The sequence below is a fragment of the Lycium barbarum genome, chromosome 6, assembly GCF_019175385.1.
Source record: "Lycium barbarum isolate Lr01 chromosome 6, ASM1917538v2, whole genome shotgun sequence".
Classification (NCBI taxonomy): domain Eukaryota; kingdom Viridiplantae; phylum Streptophyta; class Magnoliopsida; order Solanales; family Solanaceae; genus Lycium; species Lycium barbarum.
The window spans coordinates 132,138,725-132,164,796 of record NC_083342.1 but is presented as its reverse complement, the minus strand read 5'-3'; the positions used below and the strand labels follow the sequence as shown (position 1 = coordinate 132,164,796).

At 37.4% G+C, this 26,072-nt stretch overlaps 4 protein-coding genes across 4 annotated transcripts; 2 read left to right on the top strand and 2 right to left on the bottom strand.

The window, feature by feature from the left end:
* The first annotated feature begins 227 nt into the window (after positions 1–227).
* LOC132599084 (probable N-acetyl-gamma-glutamyl-phosphate reductase, chloroplastic) lies at positions 228–9,353 on the top strand. Its single transcript, XM_060312309.1, has 14 exons — positions 228–428; positions 570–731; positions 1,939–2,046; positions 2,390–2,476; positions 2,636–2,686; positions 2,786–2,857; positions 3,119–3,238; positions 3,462–3,522; positions 3,614–3,694; positions 4,347–4,426; positions 4,532–4,621; positions 5,537–5,665; positions 5,761–5,904; positions 9,069–9,353. The coding sequence occupies exons 1-13, from the start codon at positions 366–368 to the stop codon at positions 5,866–5,868; spliced, it is 1,212 nt and encodes a 403-aa protein (XP_060168292.1). The 5' UTR covers positions 228–365; the 3' UTR covers positions 5,869–5,904; positions 9,069–9,353.
* A 1,184-nt stretch (positions 9,354–10,537) lies between these two features.
* Positions 10,538–14,750, top strand: LOC132599083 (uncharacterized). Its single transcript, XM_060312308.1, has 4 exons — positions 10,538–10,697; positions 11,602–12,033; positions 12,753–13,010; positions 14,422–14,750. The coding sequence occupies exons 1-3, from the start codon at positions 10,653–10,655 to the stop codon at positions 12,981–12,983; spliced, it is 708 nt and encodes a 235-aa protein (XP_060168291.1). The 5' UTR covers positions 10,538–10,652; the 3' UTR covers positions 12,984–13,010; positions 14,422–14,750.
* Positions 14,751–19,821: 5,071 nt separating this feature from the next.
* Positions 19,822–20,946, bottom strand: LOC132644694 (GDSL esterase/lipase At1g28650-like). Its single transcript, XM_060361299.1, has one exon. It carries the CDS (start codon positions 20,944–20,946, stop codon positions 19,822–19,824), a length of 1,125 nt encoding a protein of 374 aa, XP_060217282.1.
* A 1,388-nt stretch (positions 20,947–22,334) lies between these two features.
* On the bottom strand, positions 22,335–25,630 carry LOC132599081 (ferredoxin--nitrite reductase, chloroplastic-like). The gene is made up of 4 exons (XM_060312307.1): positions 25,170–25,630; positions 24,268–24,622; positions 23,522–23,810; positions 22,335–23,345 (listed from the first exon to the last, which is right to left on the bottom strand). The coding sequence occupies exons 1-4, from the start codon at positions 25,546–25,548 to the stop codon at positions 22,608–22,610; spliced, it is 1,761 nt and encodes a 586-aa protein (XP_060168290.1). The 5' UTR covers positions 25,549–25,630; the 3' UTR covers positions 22,335–22,607.
* Positions 25,631–26,072: the final 442 nt, after the last annotated feature.

Below are 26,072 nucleotides of genomic sequence, written 5' to 3'. Positions count from 1 at the left end.
GGTTGGGATGCTTAGTAAACCCCTATTACACACTTTTATCCTATTGCGCACTAATTTAGCGTGCAAAAGGTAATTTGGTTTTTTTTTTTTTTTTTGTATGATATTTTGGTGCCATTTGATCATTTTTGGGTTAAAAAAATTACGGACTCATACTATACCCATAGTACCCACCTTCTCTCACGAATCACGTGTAAAATGGGAGTAGGTGGAGTCGGGTACAACCCGTTGATTCTATATATTCATCATCGGGCCATATAGACATTATGTAGGTGGAAGTGTGTGAATTTTGTGCTTTGCTCTTCACATTGAACTAATACTTACAATTTTGCAAAATTAATACTTACAACTCAGTTCTAGCCACTTCAATGTCTTCTTTTGCTGCTCTCAGTTCTAGCCACTTCAGTGGAGGTCAACTTTGGAAATATCAGGTTTGCAATTTTACCCAGAAATAGTTAGGCTCGGCTTTATGAATTCTCTCTCTCTCTAATATATAATCTATGTTTAGATAATTTAAATGAAATGTACCTTGTTATTTTCCTTATTTCTGATTTATGAAGTGATTTTTGTAGGATGAACTGAAGGTTTCCAAGGTTGGGAAGCTCAGAATTAGAGCTACTTCGATGGCGTCATCATCACCACCACAAAGCTTGCAATTTGGGGATGGAAAAGCTAACAAATTGGATAAATTGCGTATTGGTGTGCTAGGTGCTAGTGGCTACACTGGTTCTGAGGTGTGTGCAACCCCCTTTTTCGGGCCCCGCTTCAATTTCTCATCTTTTATTGCATTATGTTTGAAAAATGATGTCGGATAAGTATCTATTACTTTGCACGAATAATTTGTTTTTGGAGAGATTCATTTTTTTTTAAAAGTTAGCTTTTTGAGTGATTCTGTCGGAAACAACCTCTCTACCTCCCAAGGTAGGGGTAAGGTCTGCGTACACAATACCCTCCCCAGACCCCACTTGTGGGATTGCACTAGGGGTAATGTTGTTGTTGTAGTAGTTAGTTTGAGTGATTCATGGTTTCTTCTGAGAACGAAACAAAGGTGCAAAGGCACTTGGTAGAGACTGTTTCTTGCCCGTGTTTAATATTTTTATTTAATTTATCGCAGATGCATTCTAAAAGTTGCTATTGTCTACGCAGAAAGAGCTACATGTTGCCCTGATATTTTTAAGACTAAGCTCAATAAACATGCTTAGATGTAAACCTAAAAAGTAAAAATAAAAAATCAATAAAAGAAGAATTTTGATTTTGGTCAAGGAGTGAACCTGGATCGTTGTTTGAGACTCTGCGGATGCAGTTGTTCTGAACTTGGCTCGTGGGAGGTTTGTGCTTTACGGTACAACTGGAAAGTAACCTTTGGCACTACATTGCTGATTGTTGTGTGCTTTTGAAACAACCAAGATAGTTTGAATACTTCCTAATATTTGGGAAGACAAGTAGGTTGTCCTTGCTATACTGTTTCAAAGAGATTGAAGATGGTGAAAATAATCAGGGAATAATGTGGAAAATGAATCTTCCATTTATTCTAAAATATTGTCTGGATAGTCAAGTCGTTTTTGGAGATTTTACTCAGTGTAAGAATATACTTATTGTTCTAATTCATGATATACTGGAGAAGGAGATTTTGAGCATTGGAAGTTATGCGTTGTAAATGAGAGAAAAAATCCTGGAAGATGAATAAGAGAACATTATTTCCTCCAATTGTAATTTTGATACTGGCTAGAAAGTCAAATGTGGCTAGAACATTTATGGCCCTTTTTCTGTACTCATTTGATCCGATTAAGTTAAGCTTCTGTTTCTGCAGTGTAATATCATGTCATTTCGGGTAATTCTGCTTGGTTTCGATCATACTCTTGGTTTCATATATTGTTAGACTTATCATGTGTATCCCTTGGTTCTATGATTTTCACTTGACAAGTATAAAATTTGTTGCAGATTATTAGACTCCTGCGAAATCATCCACATTTTCAGATTACTTTGATGACGGCTGACAGGAAAGCTGGCCAAACAATCGAATCTGTTTTTCCTCACCTGGTCACACAAGTATGTATCTTTATATTTGCATGATTGTATTCTTTCTTGTGCTTTCTTGTTCGACTTTACTTTTGAATTGATTTCATATGGGACTGAAAAGTAGGAAATTATTTGATAAATACTTATGGATATGCTTTGTTATCTTTACTTTTTACTTGACTTTATGACTATATGAAAGAATCATGAGAGAGATTGAGTCTCTTCTAATACCCGACTCTCTTTTATTAGAATTTTGTCATTCCGTTCCTGCTCTTTTCGTTCTGAGAGAAAGGATTGTGCATTTTCAATTTAGATCATGAAGTATTAATTTTATTATCTCTATAACTGTTCCTTATCAACTATTCCCATACAGGATCTACCAAATCTAGTCGCTGTTAAGGATGCAGATTTCTCTGCTGTGGATGCCGTTTTTTGTTGTTTACCACATGGTACAACTCAGGTTTGTAGCTATTTCACGTCTTGGATTTTCAAAAATCAAATTAGCGTCATACACTCATACCGAAGGAAGATGGTCTCACTTTGCTTATCATAATTTCTAATGGAGATTTTGAGCCTTGCATTTAAGTTTTTATTTTTGTTAATTACTTACATTCTGCAGGAAATTATCAAAAGTCTCCCAACAAATCTAAAAATTGTTGATCTTTCTGCGGTAGGCATTCAGTTTATACTTCTGCTATACTTAAGACTGTTTCTTGACCCTGCATCTCAAACATCTTCTATACTTACTGTCATCATGATGGTCTTGTAGGACTTCAGACTGCAAGATATTGCTGAGTATGAGGAATGGTATGGCCTGCCTCACAAAGCAACGGCTTTACAGGTAGTAGATGAAATCTTCTCTCCGTCCTCCCAGAAAACTGAAATTAGAAAGAACTTCATGTTATCTAATATATAATGTTATATCACCCATAAACAAACAAATATATGATGTTGTGTGAAGGTGTACAACCAAGAGTCATAATTAGAAAATTTGGAGTCTCATATGTGGAAATGAGAGAATTCTTCCATTAGTTTTCCTCTTATTATTTCTCTTTGCGACCAATATAAGCTCACCATATTGAATGACTTCCGATTGATGCAGAAAGAAGCAGTCTATGGCTTGACTGAGATTTCAAGGAAAGAAATTCAAAGTGCACGTCTAGTTGCAAATCCTGGCTGTTATCCAACATCTGTTCAACTTCCTCTTATTCCCTTGATAAAGGTTTGGGGCTAAATTGAAAACAAGCATATCTTTTATTGCATGCATTGTGAGTTTGTCAAGATTTCTTGAAATTGGAAGGATCTATATATAGCAATTTGTGTTTTAAGACGTTCCCTTTTGGTTGAGAACCCGATCATCTGTATCATTCTAATGTATTTAGTTTTTCCTTTCCTGTGTTTTATCAATGGCTCACACTTGGTTGATTCTGCCTTTATTTCTGCAGTTCAGCCTCATTGAAGTAAGAAACATAATTATTGACGCCAAATCTGGTGTTAGTGGAGCAGGTTTTGTACTTTTCTGTATCCTTTCCTAGTCATGACTGCCACTTGTAGTACTTTAGCAGAAGTAATCAGCTTCTCAAAATTTATCTTGCAGGTCGTGGTGCAAAGGAAGCAAATTTATACACTGAAATAGCCGAAGGAATACATTCTTATGGTATAACCAGACATCGGCATGGTCAGTGATCCATTTTAGCTATACGAATAATGAAGCTTTATTTGTTAAACCAAATTATCTTAGTTATTGTTTCTTAAATTTTTTTAATGGAAAAATTTACAAATTTAAGAGCTATATTAGAATTTCTAAAAATTAACAATTCATCTTACTCTAACATGATACTCTATCCGACCAAGCTGAAGGTTGAATCAATTTAGAAATGGATAAAAAATATTTTAAGAAGTTATAAAAGAAGCAAGATTCATCTGACTTTTCAAATAGCAAACATGACTCTTTCCTTAGAAGAGTAGAAGTAGTATTTTGCTGTAAAATGGAAGACTATTATTAAGCGAATACACTAGGATCGTATCACACTACTCAATGTTTGATGAATATGTCAATATTATTTTGTAATTGACGTTAGTTTAGAAGTAATGTCAGAAACACAGAGGCTTTTAACTTAGTGGTACTAGTTGAGTGACTTTGATTCTGCATGAAGTTCAATTGTTTATCTCGTCCATTTGCCTGATTTTATCATGTAATGTACCTCAAGGATTCAGAAGTTCGCAAAAAGGGTAGTTCGTGCTGACAAAATCTCCATTCACCTGAGTTTTGCTTAGGAAATTCTTATCAAGTGTAATTTTACTAGTGAGAGTTCTGATTTTCTTTACAGTGCCAGAGATTGAACAAGGATTATCAGAAGCTGCAAATTCAAAAGTTACTGTTAGCTTCACTCCACATCTTATGCCAATGGTAAAAAGAGCTGAACCCAGTTCAAGTTTGTCTACCTGCCCTGCTCAGCAGGTCATTCTCTTAGGTTGTGTTTTTTTTTTATCTGCATTACTTTTTGTGCCACAGAGCCGTGGTATGCAATCGACTATTTATGTGGAAATGGCTCCAGGAGTGACAACTCAGGATTTGAAAGATCACCTTGGTAACTACTATGAGGTATGTACTTTCCGCCGCATGACCTGAGCAGCATTTAATTCATGGATTTCATTACCATTTTTATTTCTACACTTCACCCAATAGAACTCCATTTGTCCTGTTAGTATATTCCTCAATCCAATTCTGTTTTCAATGTATTCTGAGGTTGCTTACGATATTTTTTCCTTTTCAAATTTGAAAGAGTTCTCATTTTGTTAAAAGGCTTCATGCTATTCATTTGTGACTCTTAGATACGGTTTGTAGTTGTAACTTTTGACAAGAGGTCTCCTTGTAATGTGAGAAACTTGAAGCAGTCCACCTAATCTATCTTTCGTGTGAAGGCTACAGTTATGTTAAATTGTTTATTATACTATCTGAAGGTAGAATTTAAGAAGTTTTTTGCTGAATCGGATAAGAAATGGTTGTTGTCTAAGAAGGTCGATAAAGAGAGCTAAACTTGAATTTTTAAAATTACCAAGCATTTAGCTGTGAGGGGATTAGACCTGCATTTTCTTAGATCGTAGGGTCAATAAATGCTTGACACTTAATTTCAAAGAGTAGTATTAATTTCAAAGAGTAGTATGACTAGTCTGGTTCTTTATTAGGTCATACAAATTTAACCAAGGCTTAGTCTGGATCAAGCCAGTTGTTTCAACTTTCAACTAGCATGGCTAGAATTAATAGCAATACATATTACACTTCATATAGCTGACCCAACGAGTATTGGGATTAGGACGTTGTTGTCTATAACATTTCATCCCACCCGCAAATGATTTTGAGATACATATTTTTGTGCCAGTGGAGGGATGTTACCCCGTCATCTTCAGAGTCCAGGATAAGTAGTTATGATATACCATTCATCTGCATATACCCAAGTAAAAAGGCTATGTTTTCTCTTAGGATGATTGATATATGTATGTATTTCACCTTCTCCAGCATGAAGAATTTGTGGTGTTGCTGAATAACAAAGAAGTTCCCCATACTCGACACGTTAGAGGATCAAATTACTGCCTCATGAATGTATTTCCAGACCGGATTCCTGGGAGAGCAATAATAATCTCTGTTGTAAGTTTAGCAGCTTTTTTCTGTAGACTGAACGTGATAGTTTGGTTAAAGATTAGGTCTTGCTTACTAAATTGACTCCCAATTACCTTGTGTAGATCGATAATCTTGTTAAGGGAGCTTCTGGTCAAGCCTTACAGAATCTGAACTTAATGATGGGAATTCCAGAGAACTTGGGACTCAGTTGCCTGCCTTTGTTTCCGTAGAATATTTTTCTGGTTTGATGCTCCTGATGGTTTAAGGTTAAGCTCTTTTATCTTGCAATTGCTTTCCGGACGTATGGTAATGAGCCATTGTTGTCAACATACCATGTTTTTCACCTTTGACTTCTCTTTTTCTCTTCTCTCTCTCTCTTTCTCTTGTTTCTTGCATTGTACCTGAAAAAGGGAAAACAAAATAAAAGAATCTGTAATGTAGCTTGTAGCATGAAGTGTTTCTGATTTGTCCTCTGTGAAGCAATATTTGTATATGTATGTACTGGCAGAAGTTAAATCCTGCCCGTTGTTCTGCATCAGTTGTTTTCTATAGGTTAATACATCGATAGCCCCTTAAACAACAACAACAGCAACATACCCAGTTAATCCCACAACGTGGGGTCTGGGGAGGGTAGAGTGTACGCAGACCTTACTCCCACCTTAGGTAGGGAGGCTGTTTCCGGAAGACCCTCGGCTCAAGAGAAAGCATAAGAAAGGTCAGATACGGGCAAACACATCAAAGCAGTTATGACAATGAAAGCAGTGAAAGTAAATAAGCCATTATAAACCAACAGATACTCGCAGAAATCAAGAGACAAGAAACTATAGAACAACATAGCTACTCGTAAGAAAGGATAAACACAACTACTTACTAGCCTTCTACCCTAATATGAGTCCTCCATACCCTCCTATCTAAGGTCATGTCCTCGGTAAGCAGGAAATGCGCCATGTCCTGTCTAATCACTTCCCCCCAATACTTCTTCGGCCTGCCTCTACCTCTTCTGAAACCGTCACTGGCCAACCTCTCGCACCTCCGCACTGGGGCATTTGCATCTCTCCGCATCACATGCCCAAACCATCTCAGCCTCGCTTCCCGCATCTTGTCTTCCACTGAGGCTACCCCAACCTTGTCTCGGATGACTTCATTCCTAATCCTATCGCTCCTAGTGTGCCCACACATTCATCGCAGCATTCTCATTTCTGCCACTTTCATCTTCTGAACATGAGATTTCTTGACTGGCCAACACTCCGCCCCATACAACATAGTCGGTCTAACCACCACTTTGTAGAACTTGCCTTTAAGTTTCGGTGGCACCTTCTTGTCACACAACACTCCAGAGGCAAGCCTCCATTTCATCCATCCTGCACCAATACGGTGTGTGACGTCATCATCAATCTCCCCATTTCCTTGTATAATAGACCCAAGATACTTGAAACTATCTTTCTTCTGTGTGACCTGGGTGCCAAGCTTCACTTCCACATTAGCCTCATGCACTATCTCACCGAACTTGCACTCCAAGTACTCTGTCTTGATCCTACTCAACTTGAACCCTTTAGACTCCAGAGTTTGTCTCCAAACCTCCAGCTTAGCATTAACCCCGCTACGAGACTCGTCAATCAGGACTATGTCATCCGCAAATAACATACACCATGGCACCTCACCTTGAATTTGCCACGTCAGCCCATCCATCACCAAGGAGAATAGAAATGGGCTAAGCGCTGATCCCTGGTGTAACCCCATCATCACTGGGAAGTGCTCTGAGTCTCCTCCCATAGTCCTTGCCCTGGTCTTGGCCCCATCATACATGTCCTTGATCGCCCTAATGTACGCCACAGGTACACCTCTAGCCTCCAAGCATCTCCATAGAACCTCTCTTGGCACTTTGTCGTATGCCTTTTCTAGGTCGATGAATACCATGTGTAGGTCCCTCTTCCTCTCCCTATACTGCTCCACCAGTCTCCGTACAAGATGAATAGCTTCTGTAGTTGAGCGCCTCGGCATGAATCCGAACTGGTTCTCTGAGATAGACACGCCTCTCCTCACCCCCATCTCCACCACCCTTTCCCACACTTTCATAGTGTGGCTTAGCAGCTTGATCCCTCTGTAGTTGTTGCAACTTTGAATGTCGCCCTTGTTCTTGTATAATGGAATCATTGTACTGCATCGCCATTCTTCGGGCATCTTAGCCGTCTTAAAGATGACATTAAAGAGTCGGGTCAACCACTCTAAACCTGCCCTGCCTGCAGTCTTCCAAAATTTCCCAGGAATCTCATCGGGCCCGGTCGCTCGACCCCTACTCATCCTACGGATAGCACCCTTAACTTCCTCAACCTTTATACTCCTACAATATCCAAAATCACGACACCTCTCAGAGTACTCCAAATCTCCCAACATAATATCTCTGTCCCCACCATCGTTCAAGAGTTTGTGGAAGTATGACTGCCATCTCCGTCTAATGAGAGCGTCCTCCACTAGTACCCTGCCATCCTCGTCCTTAACATATAATAAAGTGTTTCTATTAGACACTCTTGATTCAAATTTTGGAAATCTTGTGTGTGTTTGCAAGTGCTCATTACATAGATGATATGTCAACCACTTAAAATATCTCATCTCCCTTAATTATACACATTGGCCTCAATAAGCCATAAAACCTCAAACATGTTCCAATTGAAGCTGATGTGTATAATTAAAGATGACACCATATCTTAAGTGGTTAACATATGTATGTAAAGGGCAAGCTTTTTTCCTAGCATTGAACCTTACTTCAAAGACCGGAAAGCTTACAACACAGGTAATAGAGTGAAGCCTTAGGCTGATAAACTGATTGAAGGCAGACCAAGAGCATTACCTACGAGGATTTATTAGGATGACTCAAAGACTGATTCGGTCTTTTCCTCAAAGGCACTTGAGAACACGTGCGGCTAAAAAATTCAATTTTTTTTAACCGCAAGTGTAATAGATACGCCTTATCATGTGTTCAGGTGCTTAATAGGAACAAGCCGTAGTTCGAGCATGTAAATGATATTTACTGGCAAGTTTAAGGGGCTTAGTCCGATGTATTAAGCCTTTTCTATAATTAAGGAAATCGTCATTTTTCTCGTTCAGATATATTTTTCTTCTGTGCTTATAATTTGAATTAGGTTTTACGTAGAATATTGCTGGGTCAAATGATGTATTCTCAAATTCAAGTATCAACTTCAGATATTTACAATTTGTCCATACCCTGCTGAACCTGATCAAGCAGCCGCAAGAACTGAGTGTTCCCTAGCTAATCTAGTCTCTGAGAGCAAATAACAAGGATTGGTTTAGTTACAATCCTTTGCTTTTCTTTCCAAGGGCGAGCGATACGTTGGAATGTGTATATGATCGTATCCTCAGCCCTGATCATCTTTTGACATGTGTTTTCTTTTGTTTCCTGTCTTCCTTGCAGGTATTTGTGAAGTCTAATTATTTTCCACTAGGAGAGACTGCCTCAAGATTTGCTCAGGAAGAGTTTTGTTTGCTGTAGAAGTTCCGGCTTAGCTTTCAGATGTATCCTATATTTAATTGCTAGTTGTACGCCCAGAAGGAAATTATGTGCCATAGATAAAGTTGAATGGGGTGGATGTGGGTGCCGTACTGTATCCTCTTTTTCTGTCCTTTTGTTTACTCTTTGTTCATGCAAAGTTAACCCCATGGGGCTGATATTAAATTTGAATAAAACCAATTGAGCTAATGGGCTGATATTAAATTTGTTTACTCTCTTAGTCGGGGCTCTAAGAGACCCGGACACCCGGTGCTTAATCAAAAAAAATTTGAATAAAACCAAATAATTCATGCGTAAACCTTTGGGCAAAAGTAGCTTTATGTTTTGGTGAAGGACTCAATTGGCTCTTCTCACCCAGAAGTGAAGAAAAACACATCATGTATTTATTTGAAACACAGAGGGCTTATACAGAAATAAGTAGTTATATTTCAAGCTTTGAAAATTTATCCCACTTAAAAGTCTCAATTATTTAGCGTTTTAACATTTTCGTAATTTGCTTTTCATATTACAATATTTTTCTTGGACTTGCCGTACTGAAACTGTCATTTTATCATCCTTTAATGCAAGGTGATACTTATTTCTTATAAGTTGATACATTAATAAATTAGATTTTGCAAGAATTTACCGGTTTGGTTTGGACAATATTGCGCATTTTAATAAGATTTTGGAGTTTTATATTCCAAATCACTTTGGTTAGTGTATAAAACATTCTTTTGGCAAATAATGAGCTTTTCTAATGAAACCATTCAAATTTAAATTAATTGCCTAATTATCATAAATAAAATTAAAATCCAAACCCGAGGGTCTATCGAAAACAATCTTTCTACTTGCTAAGTTAAAGGTAAGGTCTGTGTACACTCTACTCTCTCCAGATCCCACTTGTGGGAATACACTGGGTATGTTGTTGTTGTAAGATAAAAATTCAAACCATAAAATATTTATTTGACAATGTGACACCTCGGGAAAAGTTAGAGAGAATAGGAAGAAGAAATTGGGTAAAACGATTTGGATATTCAACATTCACAATTTCTTTTTCTAACTTCAACTCAAATATTGCTCACATGCCTACTTAAATCTTGCGAAGAACGAACTAGAAATTGTTCGCGACATGAAGAAATTGCCCGGTTTGTCCAATTTTTATCCTTCAAAATCAAACTTATGCTTAGCGAAAAATAAGTTCTTTAAGGACACGGGGCATTAACTCGTGAGATATTATGATGTGAAAATATAAATTTATGCCCCACGAAAAAATTGTTCTACTTGAGGGCCAAAAATTAAAGACCAGCACAGAACAGGGACAAAAGTGCATTCAAAGTAATATATTTACGCGGCCCATTTAAGATCATCCAAATTTGATGCCGTGGGGTGTAACCGGATCCGGATCCGGATCCGGCTCCACTCTTGCAAGTTTCAAGAACCTTAAACCCCTCAAAAGACCTTATCATCTTTCATGGCAGTTAAGAGTGTTTGTGCACAAGCCAAGTTCCCATGATGGCTCTCAAATTCAATTCTCCAGCCCCCAATGCTTTTCAGGTGACCAAGATTTCTATTTTTCATTATTCGTTTTCTGCCATGTACATAAGTTTATAATTGCTTAGCGCGTATTCATGCGTTTCTTGAAATATTTAAGTAAGGATATGACTCTAGATTTGGAGTATTGGATTAATGGAACATGTCATATGGCATGGTGAAATTTGTATTGTTAGCTGGAGTTACTGTGTGCTAGTACTGCTGTTGTAGTAGGTGTGACTAATCTAAAAGTGTTTCTATATGCCACCACGTTGACATTATAGCACTGAATATGGCAGATATACATACAATGGAAAGCTGATGTTTTGAATGTGTCGACAGCAGCATCCAAAGATGACATGTTTAATTTGAAAGGGATCTTTTTTCCTCGAGAAATAAAAAGGGAAATGTAATTTAACTGCTCTTTGGTGGGTTGGAGGTTGATGATCTGAAATTTGGTATATTGGCTTTTCTTTGTATAGAATTTTACTTGCAATATTCACATATCCATGTAGAGCTGATTGTTGAAACTTGATAGGCTCTTTTGTTTGTTCTTATTCTAGTCATCTGTCCTTGTTCTTATCGTATTAAAACCACTACTATCCAATTTCATATTTTACATCCAAATGGGAATATACGCGTATTTCATTCCTTTTTGGTTTGACAAAGTTTGTAGTCCTCCATTAGATTACTAGGTTAGTTGAGATCCGTTGTCCAGTGCCTACCGCCACCACCACTACTACTACTATTGTTGTTTCTTTTTCTGTTGTCGACATCATCCACAGCGTCATCTTCCTTTAGTTTAGGAAGTAGATCGAAGGGACCCACCCGGTCATCATGGAGAAAACTACCAATTGCTCTTAGTTTATTGTTATTGTCATTCTTGTTATTCGGTTATTCACTCAATCGTTGCCTTTTATCTTGGCAGATCTTACCATCATTGACTAAGTCTAGTATGTGTATTTTGAGCATCAGACCAAATGGGACATGCCCAATTGCAAGACGTAAAATAATCTGCAATATGAACATAGCAGCAGCTGGACAATCAGATGAACCTCACAAATTTAACTTGGTGAGCATAATAGACCGGGCAAGGAAATTGTGGGACAGCACTCCTGAACCTGTCAAGAGTTTCCCTTGGAATAGAGCGCTGGACAATTTTGTTCAACTTATTCTTGACATTGTTTTGTCAGTTACCAAATACTTATATGTACCAGTACTTGTAGTCACCTCAATCAGTGAGTTGTCTTACTGTGCACATGAAAGGAAGCTTTATATCACCCTGCTTCCTATTCTAGTTGGTGTTACTATTGCTGGCATCTTAAAGTCAGCAGCTCTGGAGTCATCTCCATATCTGAAGGTGATCTTTTTTGCTCTACATAGTTCATGAAATTCTAGCAGAAGATTGTTGATACTTAAATTCCGTTTTGCAGATTTTATTTTGTTTCATGTAAATAATATACAACATGACCAATTAAATGCATCTGCTAGATCATTTCCAACAAAAAAAAAATGCATCTATTAGATTGGCTCTAGAGTTTCACTGCCTCCTAGTTGGTAAAACTTGGAAACTAGATAGAGGAAGAGTTTGCAATTATATTTTTACAACAAGGGACTCTTCCATCTCTATATTATTCTGTTTTTTTCTATCCTTGTTTCTTTTTTTCCCCCAAATTCAACTTATTCCTGTTTGGCTTTTGCAATGGTGGACAAATGTTTGCGCTATATGTCTAAAATTGATCTGCTTCTTTGTCCAAGAAGAAAATAACATGAAACCCACAAGGGTGGCTCAGTTGGTTGAGCATGGGGCTTTCATAATGGAGGTCTCAGGTTCGAAACCCCCTGCTTACGAAAGTAGGGGATTTGCCTTCTGGGTCGAGCTCGTCGCACATGGCTTGCCTAGTGCGGGTTATCTCTCCTGTGTGGTTTGCGGGCTATTGCATAGGAGTGGGGTTTACCCTTTGCGCACCCAAAGGGTAGCAGCTAGGGGTTCCCTTGTCATAAAAAAAAAAAAAAAAATTAACATGAAACAAATTCTGGTTGTATTCTGATGTGCTTCTGCTTTGTTTACCATGTTAGAATGCAGAAGTTCCTTGGCATTTGATTGGCATTGGCATTTTCTTCACATTGCTGAAGTTGCCCGGACCATATTATCCATATTGGGGTCGAATTTTTATTCCACACATCGCAAATGGGGCACTGTTCAGAACTTTGTGGTTTGCTTTCCTCTGGTACAGAAGGCCCAGGAAGTCAGTAGAAACGACCCTGCCTGATTCAGTAGTTGCTGATCCTGAACAGAGGGGGCTATAAATTTTTGGCGACGAAGTATATGAACCGGTAATAATATTTGTTCTCCTAAAATTAGTTTCTTTATATGAACTGGTAATTAATTATATTTGTTCTCCTAAAATTAGTTTCTCTTGCTTATTGAAAATTGCTGCTACTTACGCCTTTAAAAATGATACAGCCAATATTCGGCCATAGGTGTTCTCTATGAAAAAGGGATAAAATTTTGCTGTACATTGTATTGGTTAATGGCATATTTTTGCCTATGTAAGTGCACATGTACTCTTTCATGTTAAGGGGCAAAGGGAATCTAGAGTGCAATCTGTTTGTAGTAAGTCTGCCTAGTAAATCTTGCGCATTTGCAAAATGTTGTTTTGACCAGTGTCATCTACCCTGCTTAATTAAAGTTCATCTACCCTGCTTAATTAAAGTTAACTCCAATTAATAGCATAGATCAACTCTATGATAATAGTTCTGAGAGACAAAACCCGTATTCATTCTGCAGTTGCATTAAGCTGATTTTCTGCCCTCTTGTGTGTCCTTTATACTACAGTATTGACTGTATTTTAATGCTTACTCAGAGAAGTGGTTTGTCTTGACAGCTCTTGAATACTTTCATCAACAATTTGAACTTTCAACTTGAGAGACTGTTTGAAGTTCTAAGTTGCGCGGACTCTTCGTTTTTGATGGCGCACCCGTCTCGACACGGGACGGGTGCGGGATACGTCTCGAATACGGTCAACCAACTTCGGATACCTTGACCGGAGTCCATGGACTAATTTGGGGGGAAATTGAGATTTTGATTTCTCAAAATAAAAGATAAAACAGATTTAAGACATGGGAAATGGCATGCCTTCAATATTATAGTCCTTTTGTCTCATATCCATGGCTTAATGTTTCAGGCCAAATTAAGAGAAACCAAGAATTCAAGGGGTCGTGTTCTTTATAGCTCTATTTTTATAATTTTGAATTATCTTTGCCGAATCCCCGCACTCGTATCCATACCTTGATCCGCACCCCCGAATCTTAAAATTTAGATTCTGCCGAATCCGACACTCGAATGCGTACCCGTATCGGAAACCCGCACCCGAGTCCGAGAAACTTAGTTCAAAGTTTGAATACATTTGGACTTGATGTAAATGATATGATGACAAAGTTATGTGTATAGTTTCTTAAGCAATCCCTTTGTAATAGTCAGTATGGTTAATGTTTCTCTTTAATATTTGATCATTTGAGTAATTGACTTCAACCTTTTGACGTGGAGTTCTTCAATTATGAATTTCTAAAGTCCGAGCAAATCTCTTTAATTTTGATATTTAAGCTGTTAAATGTAGTCATGAAAGCAATGCAAGTGATTCTTTGATTTGGGTATCAATGTGTTGCCATTAGAAGTTTCTTTAATAGTTTAGAAAATTAGATTTTTTAAGGCACTGTTATCGACTGATGAAAATATTTTATTTAGGGGCAAATCACTACTTTTGGCAAATTGTACCACAGCAATCAATTGTCTGGATCTTGGATCGACCAAGTTTGAAGATATTTGATTTTCACTTTAAGAGGGGCTTTGAATTTTAGTTCCAGTGAAGAAAGCCAAGGCTTCTTTGCAATCAGACAATAGGTATAGCATTAGTAGTTTCCATTGTAAACATTTTCAGATTTATCTTCAATGTACTCATCCTTTTGAATAAGTGTCACTCTTCTGTATTGCTTGTATTTTGGTCTCACTATAATTGAATCTCTATGAGTTTTGTGGTTCTCCCCTTGGAAAAAAAGACCATGCCTTGCTCTTGACTTGATGACCCTGCACGACCTAGAATTGTGAATTTCGGGTAAAAATTATGCTCATAAGTAAGATTAATCCCCTCCGCCCCCCTCGTGCATTTTCTCTTAATTGGGAGGTGACATTTATCGTGCGCCTCGAGCATGGTAGGGCAGTAAAAGTACTCCTAATGAGAGGGAGATGTTATCTGATTGTAGAGCATATCTGAACTAATAACCAAAATATGTGCAAGTTTGCAGGTGACATTGTGTTTATCTTTGACATCATCTTAGATATTATTGGAAACTTGATTGCATTAAGCATTGAATATGATATTGTAGGGGAGCATGTGATAGAGAATGCGTAAAGGTAACTAAGGCAAACACCAAATCAAAGAGCGTGTTCTTTTAGTTTCAATTTTTTATAGGCACTTGTTATTGTATTTCTCATCTTTAAATAGTGCCCTAAGGGGTATAGTAGGAAGATTCAATAGATTATTTGAGCGCCCAATTTTAAATTTATTGTACTACTGAAATCACCTGATGCGTTCAACGCAATGAATAATCGAGAGTTTAAGTTGGTAAAAAAGTTACTTTAGTTCTCTATCATATCATGGATGATAAGTCACATTACTACAGCGTGAAACATACTTACTGTAAATCTGGAGTAACTCTATCAAGGTGCTTGAATGTTAACCAGTTCAAACTGGGAGAAGCATGATCTTATTTCTGATGCTAAGCTTCCTACAAACAGTTAAACCCTTTGTTGCTAATCTCAGGCTTAAAAATAGGGCTGAAAGATAAAAACAAGATTAACAGATAGTACATCAGGATACTTTTATTTGGTACTAGTCAAAAGAATAGTAAGTTGTTACAGAAGCTAAAAGGGGCATTCCCCGGTACATGAGAAGCAATGAGGGTCTATCCTTCGAATGTAACAGATTAGTGAAAACCCCATTGACAGAATTGACTATAGAGGCTTAGACGAAGAGTAAATGACTGATAATATATGACATGCGTCTACTGCTGCTGTTGTTTTTTTTACAAACTTGAATTCTGGGAGTACAAATCCTTTTTTGCTGAACAGCGTATCCATCAGGTTCTCCACAGCCCCAGGTGTCAATCGAAATCCATCCCAATGTAAATACGAAGCCTTATCAGAACATACATCAACTCCTTCCTCTCCGCATTTCTTATGTCCATCAACGTTGAACAGACATCGCCATTGTCACAACACGCCTTCATCAAAGTCTTTGTCTTGAATCCCAGGAACGTGTGGTTCTCAAGAAGAGCCATGAATGCTTCGTAATAGTCTGCATATATAATGTGAACTTCAGGGTGTTTCAAAAGCATCTCCAGAATTGCTTGCCAGAGGTGATCATTGTGAAGCTTCGCGAACATATTGAGCCCTTGTGGCATCTGCTTTTGCCAATTGAATCACCCTCGGGAAACTAAGCCCGGAAATCTGGAAAGCAACCGATGGGAAGAATTCCAGAAATCATAATAGTTCTGGATCCATCTAGGTTGATGAGTCTTTCCACTAAATTTTTTACTGTGTCCACTACTTAAGGCACAAGATGGGAAGCCTCTGAAACAGATTTTCCATGTAAGAAGGCATGCTTGTAGTCGTTGATGCCAGGTTGATCCGGAAAGATAAGTGCTTTCTGAAGAATCTTGTTTTTGCCGCAGTAATGAAAAATGCAGTCGTCTTTATAGAAGAACTTCATGAAAGATAGGTCATGCGACTGAGGAGTTAGTGGGATACCATTCTTGAGGAAGAAAGAGGGACACATGATGGTATCTCCAGGGGTCTCATAACTGAGACCAGACTCGAAGAAGTCGGTGGCTTTTTCCGCGTAATCAGCGAAAGAAGGAACTACTAGAAGACAAGAGAAGACAAATAGCAGACGCAACAAACAACGGCAATTGCAAAACGAAGCCATTGAAGCAGAGAAAATAACAAAGAACTCAAACAATATGAGAAATTGATGGCTGCGTGTTAATAACTATTTTAAGGTCGAGATTATATTTACAGAGGTTGTGATGTTTGGTGTTTAACAAAAGTAATTTGTTTCCTATATTGATTAGAAGATTGACTTATAGCTTTTCATATAGGAGATTACCGAATTAGTTATGGAATGCTCCCGAAAGAAAGTTACAAGTATGTAGTTTAGGAAAAGGCTGGACTATTTTGCTTGATGATACGCTCAAATTAGACCTAAATTATGGCGTAAGGCGGTTGGTGTCAAATTTAGTAACCCAACTAGGTTGGGGTCGAATCCCACGGGGAATAAAGTGTGAAATGAATACTAATCATATATTTTACTAATCTCTAAAGACTTTAGTTCTATTCCGACTAGTATAGAAAAAGGGTTTTGGTTTGTACTCCCTATTTTGAGGTATTGGAATTTGTTTGGATTAAAAGAATCAAAGTTGTGTCCCTGCTGTGATTAGATGTTATGCTATGGGTATCAATATGATATATTTCTAATGGGTTGAGATTTCATATGCACTTAATCTCTAATGCACTTCCTAATATTTTCTAATAGTTAGAAAGTATTTTGTTTCATGATTTTCCCAAATATAGAAAAGTTGTAAGTAAAAACGATTAAATATGCCAAGTAGAACTCATCTTATCCCTAAGTGAGTTCATTAAACGAGGGTTAGCGCTCCAAGTCCTTGTTATATTATTTCAACTCAAACCCTAGTTCATCTTTCCAAACAAAATTAGGATTTGTGCATAAGTAAGTGTTTGCAACCACTAGCTAACAATGAATAATATGAGAAATAATTAAACACATCACAACCCATTATATATATATATATATATACAATGTTAGACATCCATTACATAATACTCATCATTTGGGTCCACAACTTTGATTAAAGAAACTACTCACACATATTAGTCACAAAAGTAGTAAACAATAATGGAGACATAAAACTTACAAAGTGTAATAAAGATGGTGGGAATGAAATCTTTTTGTCTTCACTAAGCTCCAAAAGTGATGTATTCAATGCTCACCCACCAATGCAAAAAGTGTTAAGTGTTGAAGAAAAATCTGATGTGTACAAAAACCTAAAATGTTCTTTAAATAGGCTCAAAAAACACACATCAGCAATTGACAAAACTACCCCTGGTATTATGATCGACGGAACGTCGATCAGTTTGACGATCTGTCGATGCCTTCATCTTTTGCTTCTTCAGTTTTATGGTCCATTCGACGGTATCGTCTACCGGTTCGATCATCCGTTGATTCTTCCGTCTTTCTCTCTTCTAGTGGACAGATCTGTTTGGCGATACAAACGACGAAATGTCGATCAGGTTGACGCTTCGTCGATGGCTCCGTCCTTTGTCCTCTTCAACTTAAGGCCATCACTGGAAAATTGAACTTATCGACGCTTCAAAGGACGGTCCGTCGAATCTTCATTTCTGGGCAATTTTTTCTTTTTTTTGTTTTTGCTTTTGGGCTATCGTCTTCCTAAAACACAACAAAACACATTAAAATGACCCATAGTTACTTGAAAACAACCAAAATTAATAGTAAAAAAGGGTCGAATGTGCCACAAATCCGCGGCACATCACTTGACAACTCTAGTTGCTTTGTTAAGGGATGGCCTATGGCTTTACTGACATGCACAAATGTTATGAAAACCGGAGTAAATGATTTCTGTTTCACACTCACTTCAACACGTTCAATAAATTCAGAGTAGTAATTTTAGAGAATCAATTGTTGTAAGCAAATATCGTTTACATATATCTGGTTTATTACGTTGATTTGCAGTAACAAAGAACTTTGAACTGATAATTTCACCCAAAACCAGAGAAGCATGACATCCCAGAAGACATTGCAGTTATAAGCAACAACGTAGTTTATTAATATCCAATAGAAGATTACATATGCAATTTGCTTCAATCAGATTTTCCAAAAGAATAAAGCATGTAATGGTTCTCACGTAGGTGGAATTGTTATGTTTTGTGTTATCATACATTACATATTATGAACACAGCATATTTCTGAATATTCGGCCAGCTTTCAACAGTATGGCCACTGGATGTGGTCTTCACTCTTCAAGATAAGTACAAGCACCTCCATATTCTCTAGATGTAATTGCACATTTCATCAATCTCCATCCCTGCTGGCTGCTGCATAGAGAATATTTGCCACTAATGCTAAGTGATTAAGATACTATTTACCATAGAGTAAAATGAACATAGAGGGTTCATATAGACGAGTTCGACTAGTTTGAGATTGATGTGTAGTGATAGTTGATTGATTAATGTCGAAGGGAAGTCTTTTTTTGACGTTATCAAAAGAGTTATCACTTGAAGGTGGCTCATCTTGCTAAGCCTTGCACCCATGAAATTCTCAGACTGATATTTGTATCACTCCACGGATTACCTTCACAAGGAGAAGATACACCCAATTTTTTTGGAAAACAGAAACTTTGGAGTACCACAATAAACAGGGAGCAAAGTGTTTTTTGCTAGATTGTAATATAAATTACTTCTGTAACCTAACTAACAATTCCATGATATTCAGAAAAGATAAAATAAGATATTGTAATAAGAAACATCATCTTCACACAAATATTTGATTTAAATCAGGCTAGTTGTATAGGTATGAGTAGAGAATATTTAGATGTTACAGAAACTAACAGAGGTACATATGAAAGCAATGAGGGCCTACCCTTCGAATCAAACAGATCATAAGTAAATCCAATTGAATAAAGAAAATTGGCTTATAGCCGTGCCTAAACAACACGAGACATGTCTGTAACACGTGCATGAAAGTTTCAGGTCAACTGGGAAGAGCTTTATTTCTGATGCTAAGCTTCTTACAAGCAGTTACACCCTCTTTCTTAATTTCAGACTTAGAAATAAAGGTTGAAGGCAACAGCAAAATAAATTAGATAACAAACATATAGTAAATGAACTTCAGAAAAATATATGAATCAAATCGCTCTACTTTGATTGAGTATGAGTAAAAAGTATTGCTGCTACAGACACATATGAAGCAATGAGAACCTACCCTTTGAATTAAACAGACTAGGAAAAAAAAAATCAGTGCTATTGAATTGAATACATAAGAAAAAGGCTGGCTTAGACAAAGAGTAGATGCCTAATAACATAAGACATGTCTCTAACTCGTCCATGAATCTTGGAATAATGCCTTGTTACTGCTGCTGTTGTTTCTTCTCCAAACTTTAATTCTGGAAATACGAATCCTTTTTTGCTGAAGAGCGTATCGATCAGGTTCTCCAAAGCCTCAGGGGTCAATCGAAATCCATCCCAATGTAAATAAGAAGCCCTATCAGAACACGTAGCAGCTCCTTCCTCTCCGCACTTCTTCTTCACATCAAAGTTGAGCGGACCATCGCCACTGCCACAACATGCCTTCATCAAAGTCTTTGTCTTGAATCCCAGAAAGGCGTGGTTCTTAAGAACAGCCATGAATGCTTTGTAGAAATCTGCGTATATGATGTGAACTTCAGGGTATTTCAAACGCAGCTCCATAATTGCTTGCGAAAGGTGATCATTGTGAAGCTTCGAGAACAAATTCAATCCCTTGTGACATCTGTTTTTGCCAATTGCGTCGCCCTCAAGAAACATACTCCTAAAACCTGGAAAACAGCCCATGGGTAGAATTCCAGAAACCATAACAGTTTTGGCTTCAGCTTCCTTGATGAGTCTTTCAACTGAATTCTTAATGGTCTCCACCACTTCAGGCACAAGATGAGACGCCTCGGAAATAGATTTTCCATGTAAGAAGGCCTGTTTATAGTCATTGATTCCAGGTTGATCCATAAAGATGAGAGCTTTCCGAAGAACCTTGTTTTTGCCACAGTCGTGAAAAGAGAAGCAGTCTTTATAGAAGAACTTCATGAATGTGACAATCGGGGATAGCTCATGAGACTGCGGAGGTGGTTTGATGCCATTTTTGACGAAGAAAAAAGGGCTCATGATGGTAGCTCCGGGGGTGGCAAAATTAAGACCGGACTCGAAGAATTCAGTGCCTTGTTGGTTGTGGGGTTGTGGAGAAGGCAGATTGAGGGTTGCAGCAATATGATCAGCAGCTGATGAAGATGAATAGTCGCCAATGTTATATAGAGAATTAAAGGGGCCAACAGTTTCTTTAGCCTGATCAGCGAAAGACAGAACAACTAGAAGACAAGAGAAGCCTAATGGCAAGAGCAACAAACAGCGGCCGTTGCAAAACGAAGCCATTGGGAACAGAGAAACTAATTAACCTAAGAGCTCAAACAATATGAGAAATTGATGGTTGTGTGTTGATAAATCTTTTAGGGTCGACATTATATTTATAGAGGTTGTGACGCTTGGGGTTTAAGCAAAGTAATTGTTTCCAAAGTTGATTAGGATTAGAGTTATAGTTTTCCGTTGAAGTTTAGGAAAATAATTTGCTTTCTTAGTTGATTAAGCTTAGAATTATAGTTTTCAATTTAGGAAAAGGAATGCTCTGGAAAGAAAAATTTTAGTTACCCGATGCGGTTGTATTGTCTTTTTCTTTCTTCTATTGCAAGTTTCTCCCAAGCTTTAATATGGTTCTTTTAAAAACATTACTAGTAAATTTTCATTATTCAAACAACCTAACAATTTTCTAGCTTTTTAATATATTTATCTTTTTTAAGAAAAAGAATGTCAAGAAAAGAAATTATACGATCAAATAGGCATTAAAAGGACACAATATATAATTTTTGGTACCTTTCAGTTTGGGCTTTTATTATATTGGTATAATACCGAACTTGAAAACATTTATAATGAGGGTTGATATATAATAACGCCTGGATTATATTTCCCATGAAAACTCTAGTTGCTTTTTGAAGGGATACGGCAGATAAGATCTAGTATACAATAATATAAACAACATTACTGGACATCAAAGATGAATACTGAAAGTAGTACATCTTGTTTAGCTATAGGCCTGCTAATATCTTCAAAAAAAGAGAGCACTGTTTCTCTTATGTAATATTTTGTCCTGATTTTTCCATTGCTCCAGTATACTGTAGATGCCTTCATCCTTGTTACAATCTCTACATAACAATAAATGCGTGCTGAAACTTCAGTACGTACCCTTGGAGAATCAAGACTAACTTATGTTTAAATTTTAATTTGCTTTTTCTGATGGATGAGCGGTCTGATATTTGAAGATTTGATAAGAGTATGAAGTCAGAGAAGCCTTGAATTGTGCAATCATTAGATAAACAAGTTAAAGCTGAAGTGTGAAAATAAACCAGATAGCAATTATATTGGCATGCTTATTTTTTCCTTAATCAAAGTATCATTTACTACTGGTGCAGGGAGGAGGCAGCAGAACGAATCGCTCTCCTGCAGTCCCTTGGCTTCCTTGTCATGCACAATACTATGAAAGATCTGTACATGATTTCGGTTTCGTTCTCACTTCAACATGTTTTGCAACTTCTAAGAGTGACACAAAGGTGACTGCCAAATAATAAAGAAGAAAAGCAGCGTACTGATTTCAGAGAAGCAGCTATTGCAAGCTGATTTCTTTTACATATAGATGCTTTATTACGTCAATTTGATGTAACCAAGAACGTCGAACTGATGATTCCAATCATAATTGGAGAATCATGACATCTAAAAAGATATACTCGCAGTTATAATAAGTAAGAATAAGACAGTATCACTAATATCCAATAGAAAAAGGGTACAAATGGCAGTAGGCTTCAATCTAATTTCTACTGAAAGAATTTAGCATGTAATAGTTCTAATGTAGGTAGATAGAAGTGTTTGCATTGTGTTATCATACATTACATGTTATAGCATAGCATATTTCTGATTATTTGACCAGCTTTCAACAGTATACCCTCTTGATCTGGTCTACAATCACGAGCTATTCCAAATATAATTTAATCTTCTGTTTCTTCTCTTTCTCGTGGAACTGCACCAAAGTTCTTAATTAGTAAGTCCACAACAAGTGGTACCAAATCATCACAGGGGACAGCCTTCTTATATGCTTCTCCCAAATGTGAATCACTCCCTATTCTGCCACCTAAGAAAACATCGGCGCCTTCCACAGTCTTCTTGTCCTTATCTCTAGTCAGGCATCCCATGAATCCAATATCTGCAACTTGAACTTGTCCACACGTATTGGGGCAGCCAGTCCAATGCATCCTTACTGGCCTTGTCAGAGATACTTGCCTTTGAACCTCTTCGGTAATCTTCAAGGCACGAGCTTTTGTCTCAATTATGGCTTGTCCACAAAACTGGTTACCAGTACAAGCCACTAAACCTTTCATGAGAATAGGCGGATCAGGTGAAAATCTGTTAAGAAGAGGCTCTTTGAGAAGTGCCTCAATTTTTGAATTTTCAATGTTGGGAATAATAATGTTCTGTTCCACAGTCAGCCGGAGCTCTCCTGAACCATACTCATCAGCTAAATTAGCTAGATCATCCATGTCGTCTGCTTGAACACGACCCACTGGAATGTGAAGACCAATAAAGCTGTAGCCTTGCTGCTTCTGTGGATGCACACCAAGATAATCTCTTCTTTCCCATTGTTTCTTAACCAACTCTTCTGGAGATGCTCTCTCTAGCTCTTGCTGGGGCATTCTCTTTTCGACTTCTGCCCTGAATCCTTCTACACCCTGCATACGTTGAAATTGAAACAAGTTAGACCAGCTGAAAAAAAATCCGGTCTGAAGATAATAAAGTAAGGCCCTGGATATTTAGTCAAATAGTTATAAACAGTTCAACTTAGAACTCTTAGTTGAAGCCATATGCTAAGACATAATATGTTCAATGTACCAAATGTATCACTCACCAGTTCATCGATTAACCACATCATTCTACATTTCTGCCTGTTCCCTCTGAAACCAAGATCTCTAAAAGCTTCGAGTATTGCTTTGCAAACCGGAACAACATCATCAGCTGGAACCCATGCATCAAGAGGAATTGCCTCATCACATCGTTTCGCACTGAAGAACCCTCCCACGAGCAGGTTGAATCCAAATCGTCCATCTTTTGTGGCAGGCATGTATGCAAGATCATTGATATGAGGATGCTCATAAAGATCATGGGACCCTACTACACACGGATTCCACTTCCTTGGCCTACAACAATATTGCAAAACCTTGTTAATGCAACTACTTTAATTTTCTCCCTGAATAACGAGAACATGAGGCAAATTCTCTTTCATTATAAAATGATGGTTTCATTTTTGGCCTGTCAGCCAAAATTAATTACAATACAAAACATGTATTCTAGTTATGTATATGATATGTACATTATATGTATACTTTTACTTAATATACATTACATATACATTAGCCGGCTAATATTTTTTTTAAGAGGTCAAAAAAGGTAATTATCCCCAAAATGAATGATCTCATTCTTCACGATTCTTATTATTAAGATTATTACTCCTTGACTGATTTACAAGTAATCAAGCTACGCAAAAACTGAACAGAATAGATATGTCCATAGGTATGTTAAATCCATTAAGAAGCAACTTGATAATTATAGCATGAAGCAACGCATAGGAAAAAAAATACTGTATTGAAGACTTACAAGTTAGAAACAGCCGGATTGCCTCGTGAATTACCAGTGATAAATTGGGAGAGCAAATTAGTGTAAGGCCTTGTGTCTACTATTTCTTCAGGATCAATTCCAGCCAGAGGATTTCCTACTGGATTCCTGACATTATCCATGCCACTCTGCAAACTGGTCAAGCCAACTTCTTCAAGTCCCTTAAGTATCTCAGGCACATCAGGCAGTACAACTCCGCGAATCTGCCAATTTTGTCTTGTCGTAATATCAGCACATCCTTCCTCCCCATATTTCTTTATAACACTTGCCAAGTATCGAGTCTGAGCACTCGTTGTTACTCCATTTGGAAGCTTCAATCTCATCATGAACCTCCCATCTGGTCACCAAAATTCGGTTCTGATATAAGATCTTGAAATGTATTTGGTTTCCTCATTAAACAAATCATAAAATAGAGCAGACGAGCAAATATCTAAAAGTTCAGCTGAGCAAGATAAACTTTGGGGCATATATATAGCCTAGTACTAGCTCCGCTATGTGAGTTTCGCGAAGCATAGCCAATCTCAAGGCCCGAGGTTTTGGCGGATCCAAGATTTAAACTTAATAAGTTCAACTTGCAATTATGGGTTCAGATTTTGATATTCAATGAAATTTTAGTCATTTTTGACACATATATCTATGCTCTGTGTGAAAAATGTTGGATTCAGTTGAACCGTTGATTATACATTGCATTCGCCTCTACCCAAGATTTACATAAGTTGATGGGGAGCATAGAAATAGTCAAATAAATACCTCAGCTTATAAAATTATGATGAATCCTCATAATATGAAAGATTCATATAATTGTTTTAACTAGTTTGAGACTAAGGTGTAGTTTCAAATAGCTATATGTTAAAAGAAATCTGGAGCTGAGGTTCAGTACTTACACTGATTCTTTCTCCTATGGAAGAGGCCAAGCCACTTCAGTCGGACATCAATGTCATCCTTAGTAAGCTTAGACTGATCTATCTCTTCAATGGGTATCTTAGCAAGCTCTTCAATACCATTTTCCATGAACAACTTCATTGGTTCCTTCTCAATCTTCACCTTTTCTTGAGGATTAATCCCTTTCCTAAACTGCTCCTTGAGTATCCAATAACCATCTTTTTCCTCAACTCTTGGCTCTAGTCTCTCAGCAGCAACCTCTGGAGGTGGTGCTGCCACCGTCTGTGGCGGAGTTGCATTGAGCTTGAGAGTTGTACTCTTGGAAAATCTAGTTGGATTTGGCAATGAAGGTGCCAAAAATTTGATAGAAAAAGATGCCATTTTGGAAGTTGAAGTGGAGGAAAAGAGATGTCAGACCATTTTGTAGAGTAGTGTGGGAGTGTATGTGTGGCAAAACGTTGGTGGACTCTTGATTGTTCCAAAGGGTCGTTAATATTAAAACTTGTTTGGACAAGAATGTCCCTTTACCGTTAATTTTTCAAAATTGTAGGATATTATACAGCAAGCTGTGTGTCAGGTGACCGTCAAGGTATCGGATGTGGTGAAGTGAAATTTATAAATAGCGTTCTATTGCAATAACCAAAATAATTATATTCATGCATAAAAATACTAGATTATCGAGAAAGAAAGATTAAAAATCATCATAAACTTTCTTTAATACTATAATTTTGGATTACTATATGATGCTTTTTGAACTCGTCATATAAAAAAAACGAGTAGAAACAACATATATGTGCTACGGCGGCGATGATACCAAAGGATTTAAATAAATAATTGGGATATAAGATAGACTGTAATGAAGTAGAGTCATTTTGAGGTTTCTCTGAAACGAATTACATAAAGAG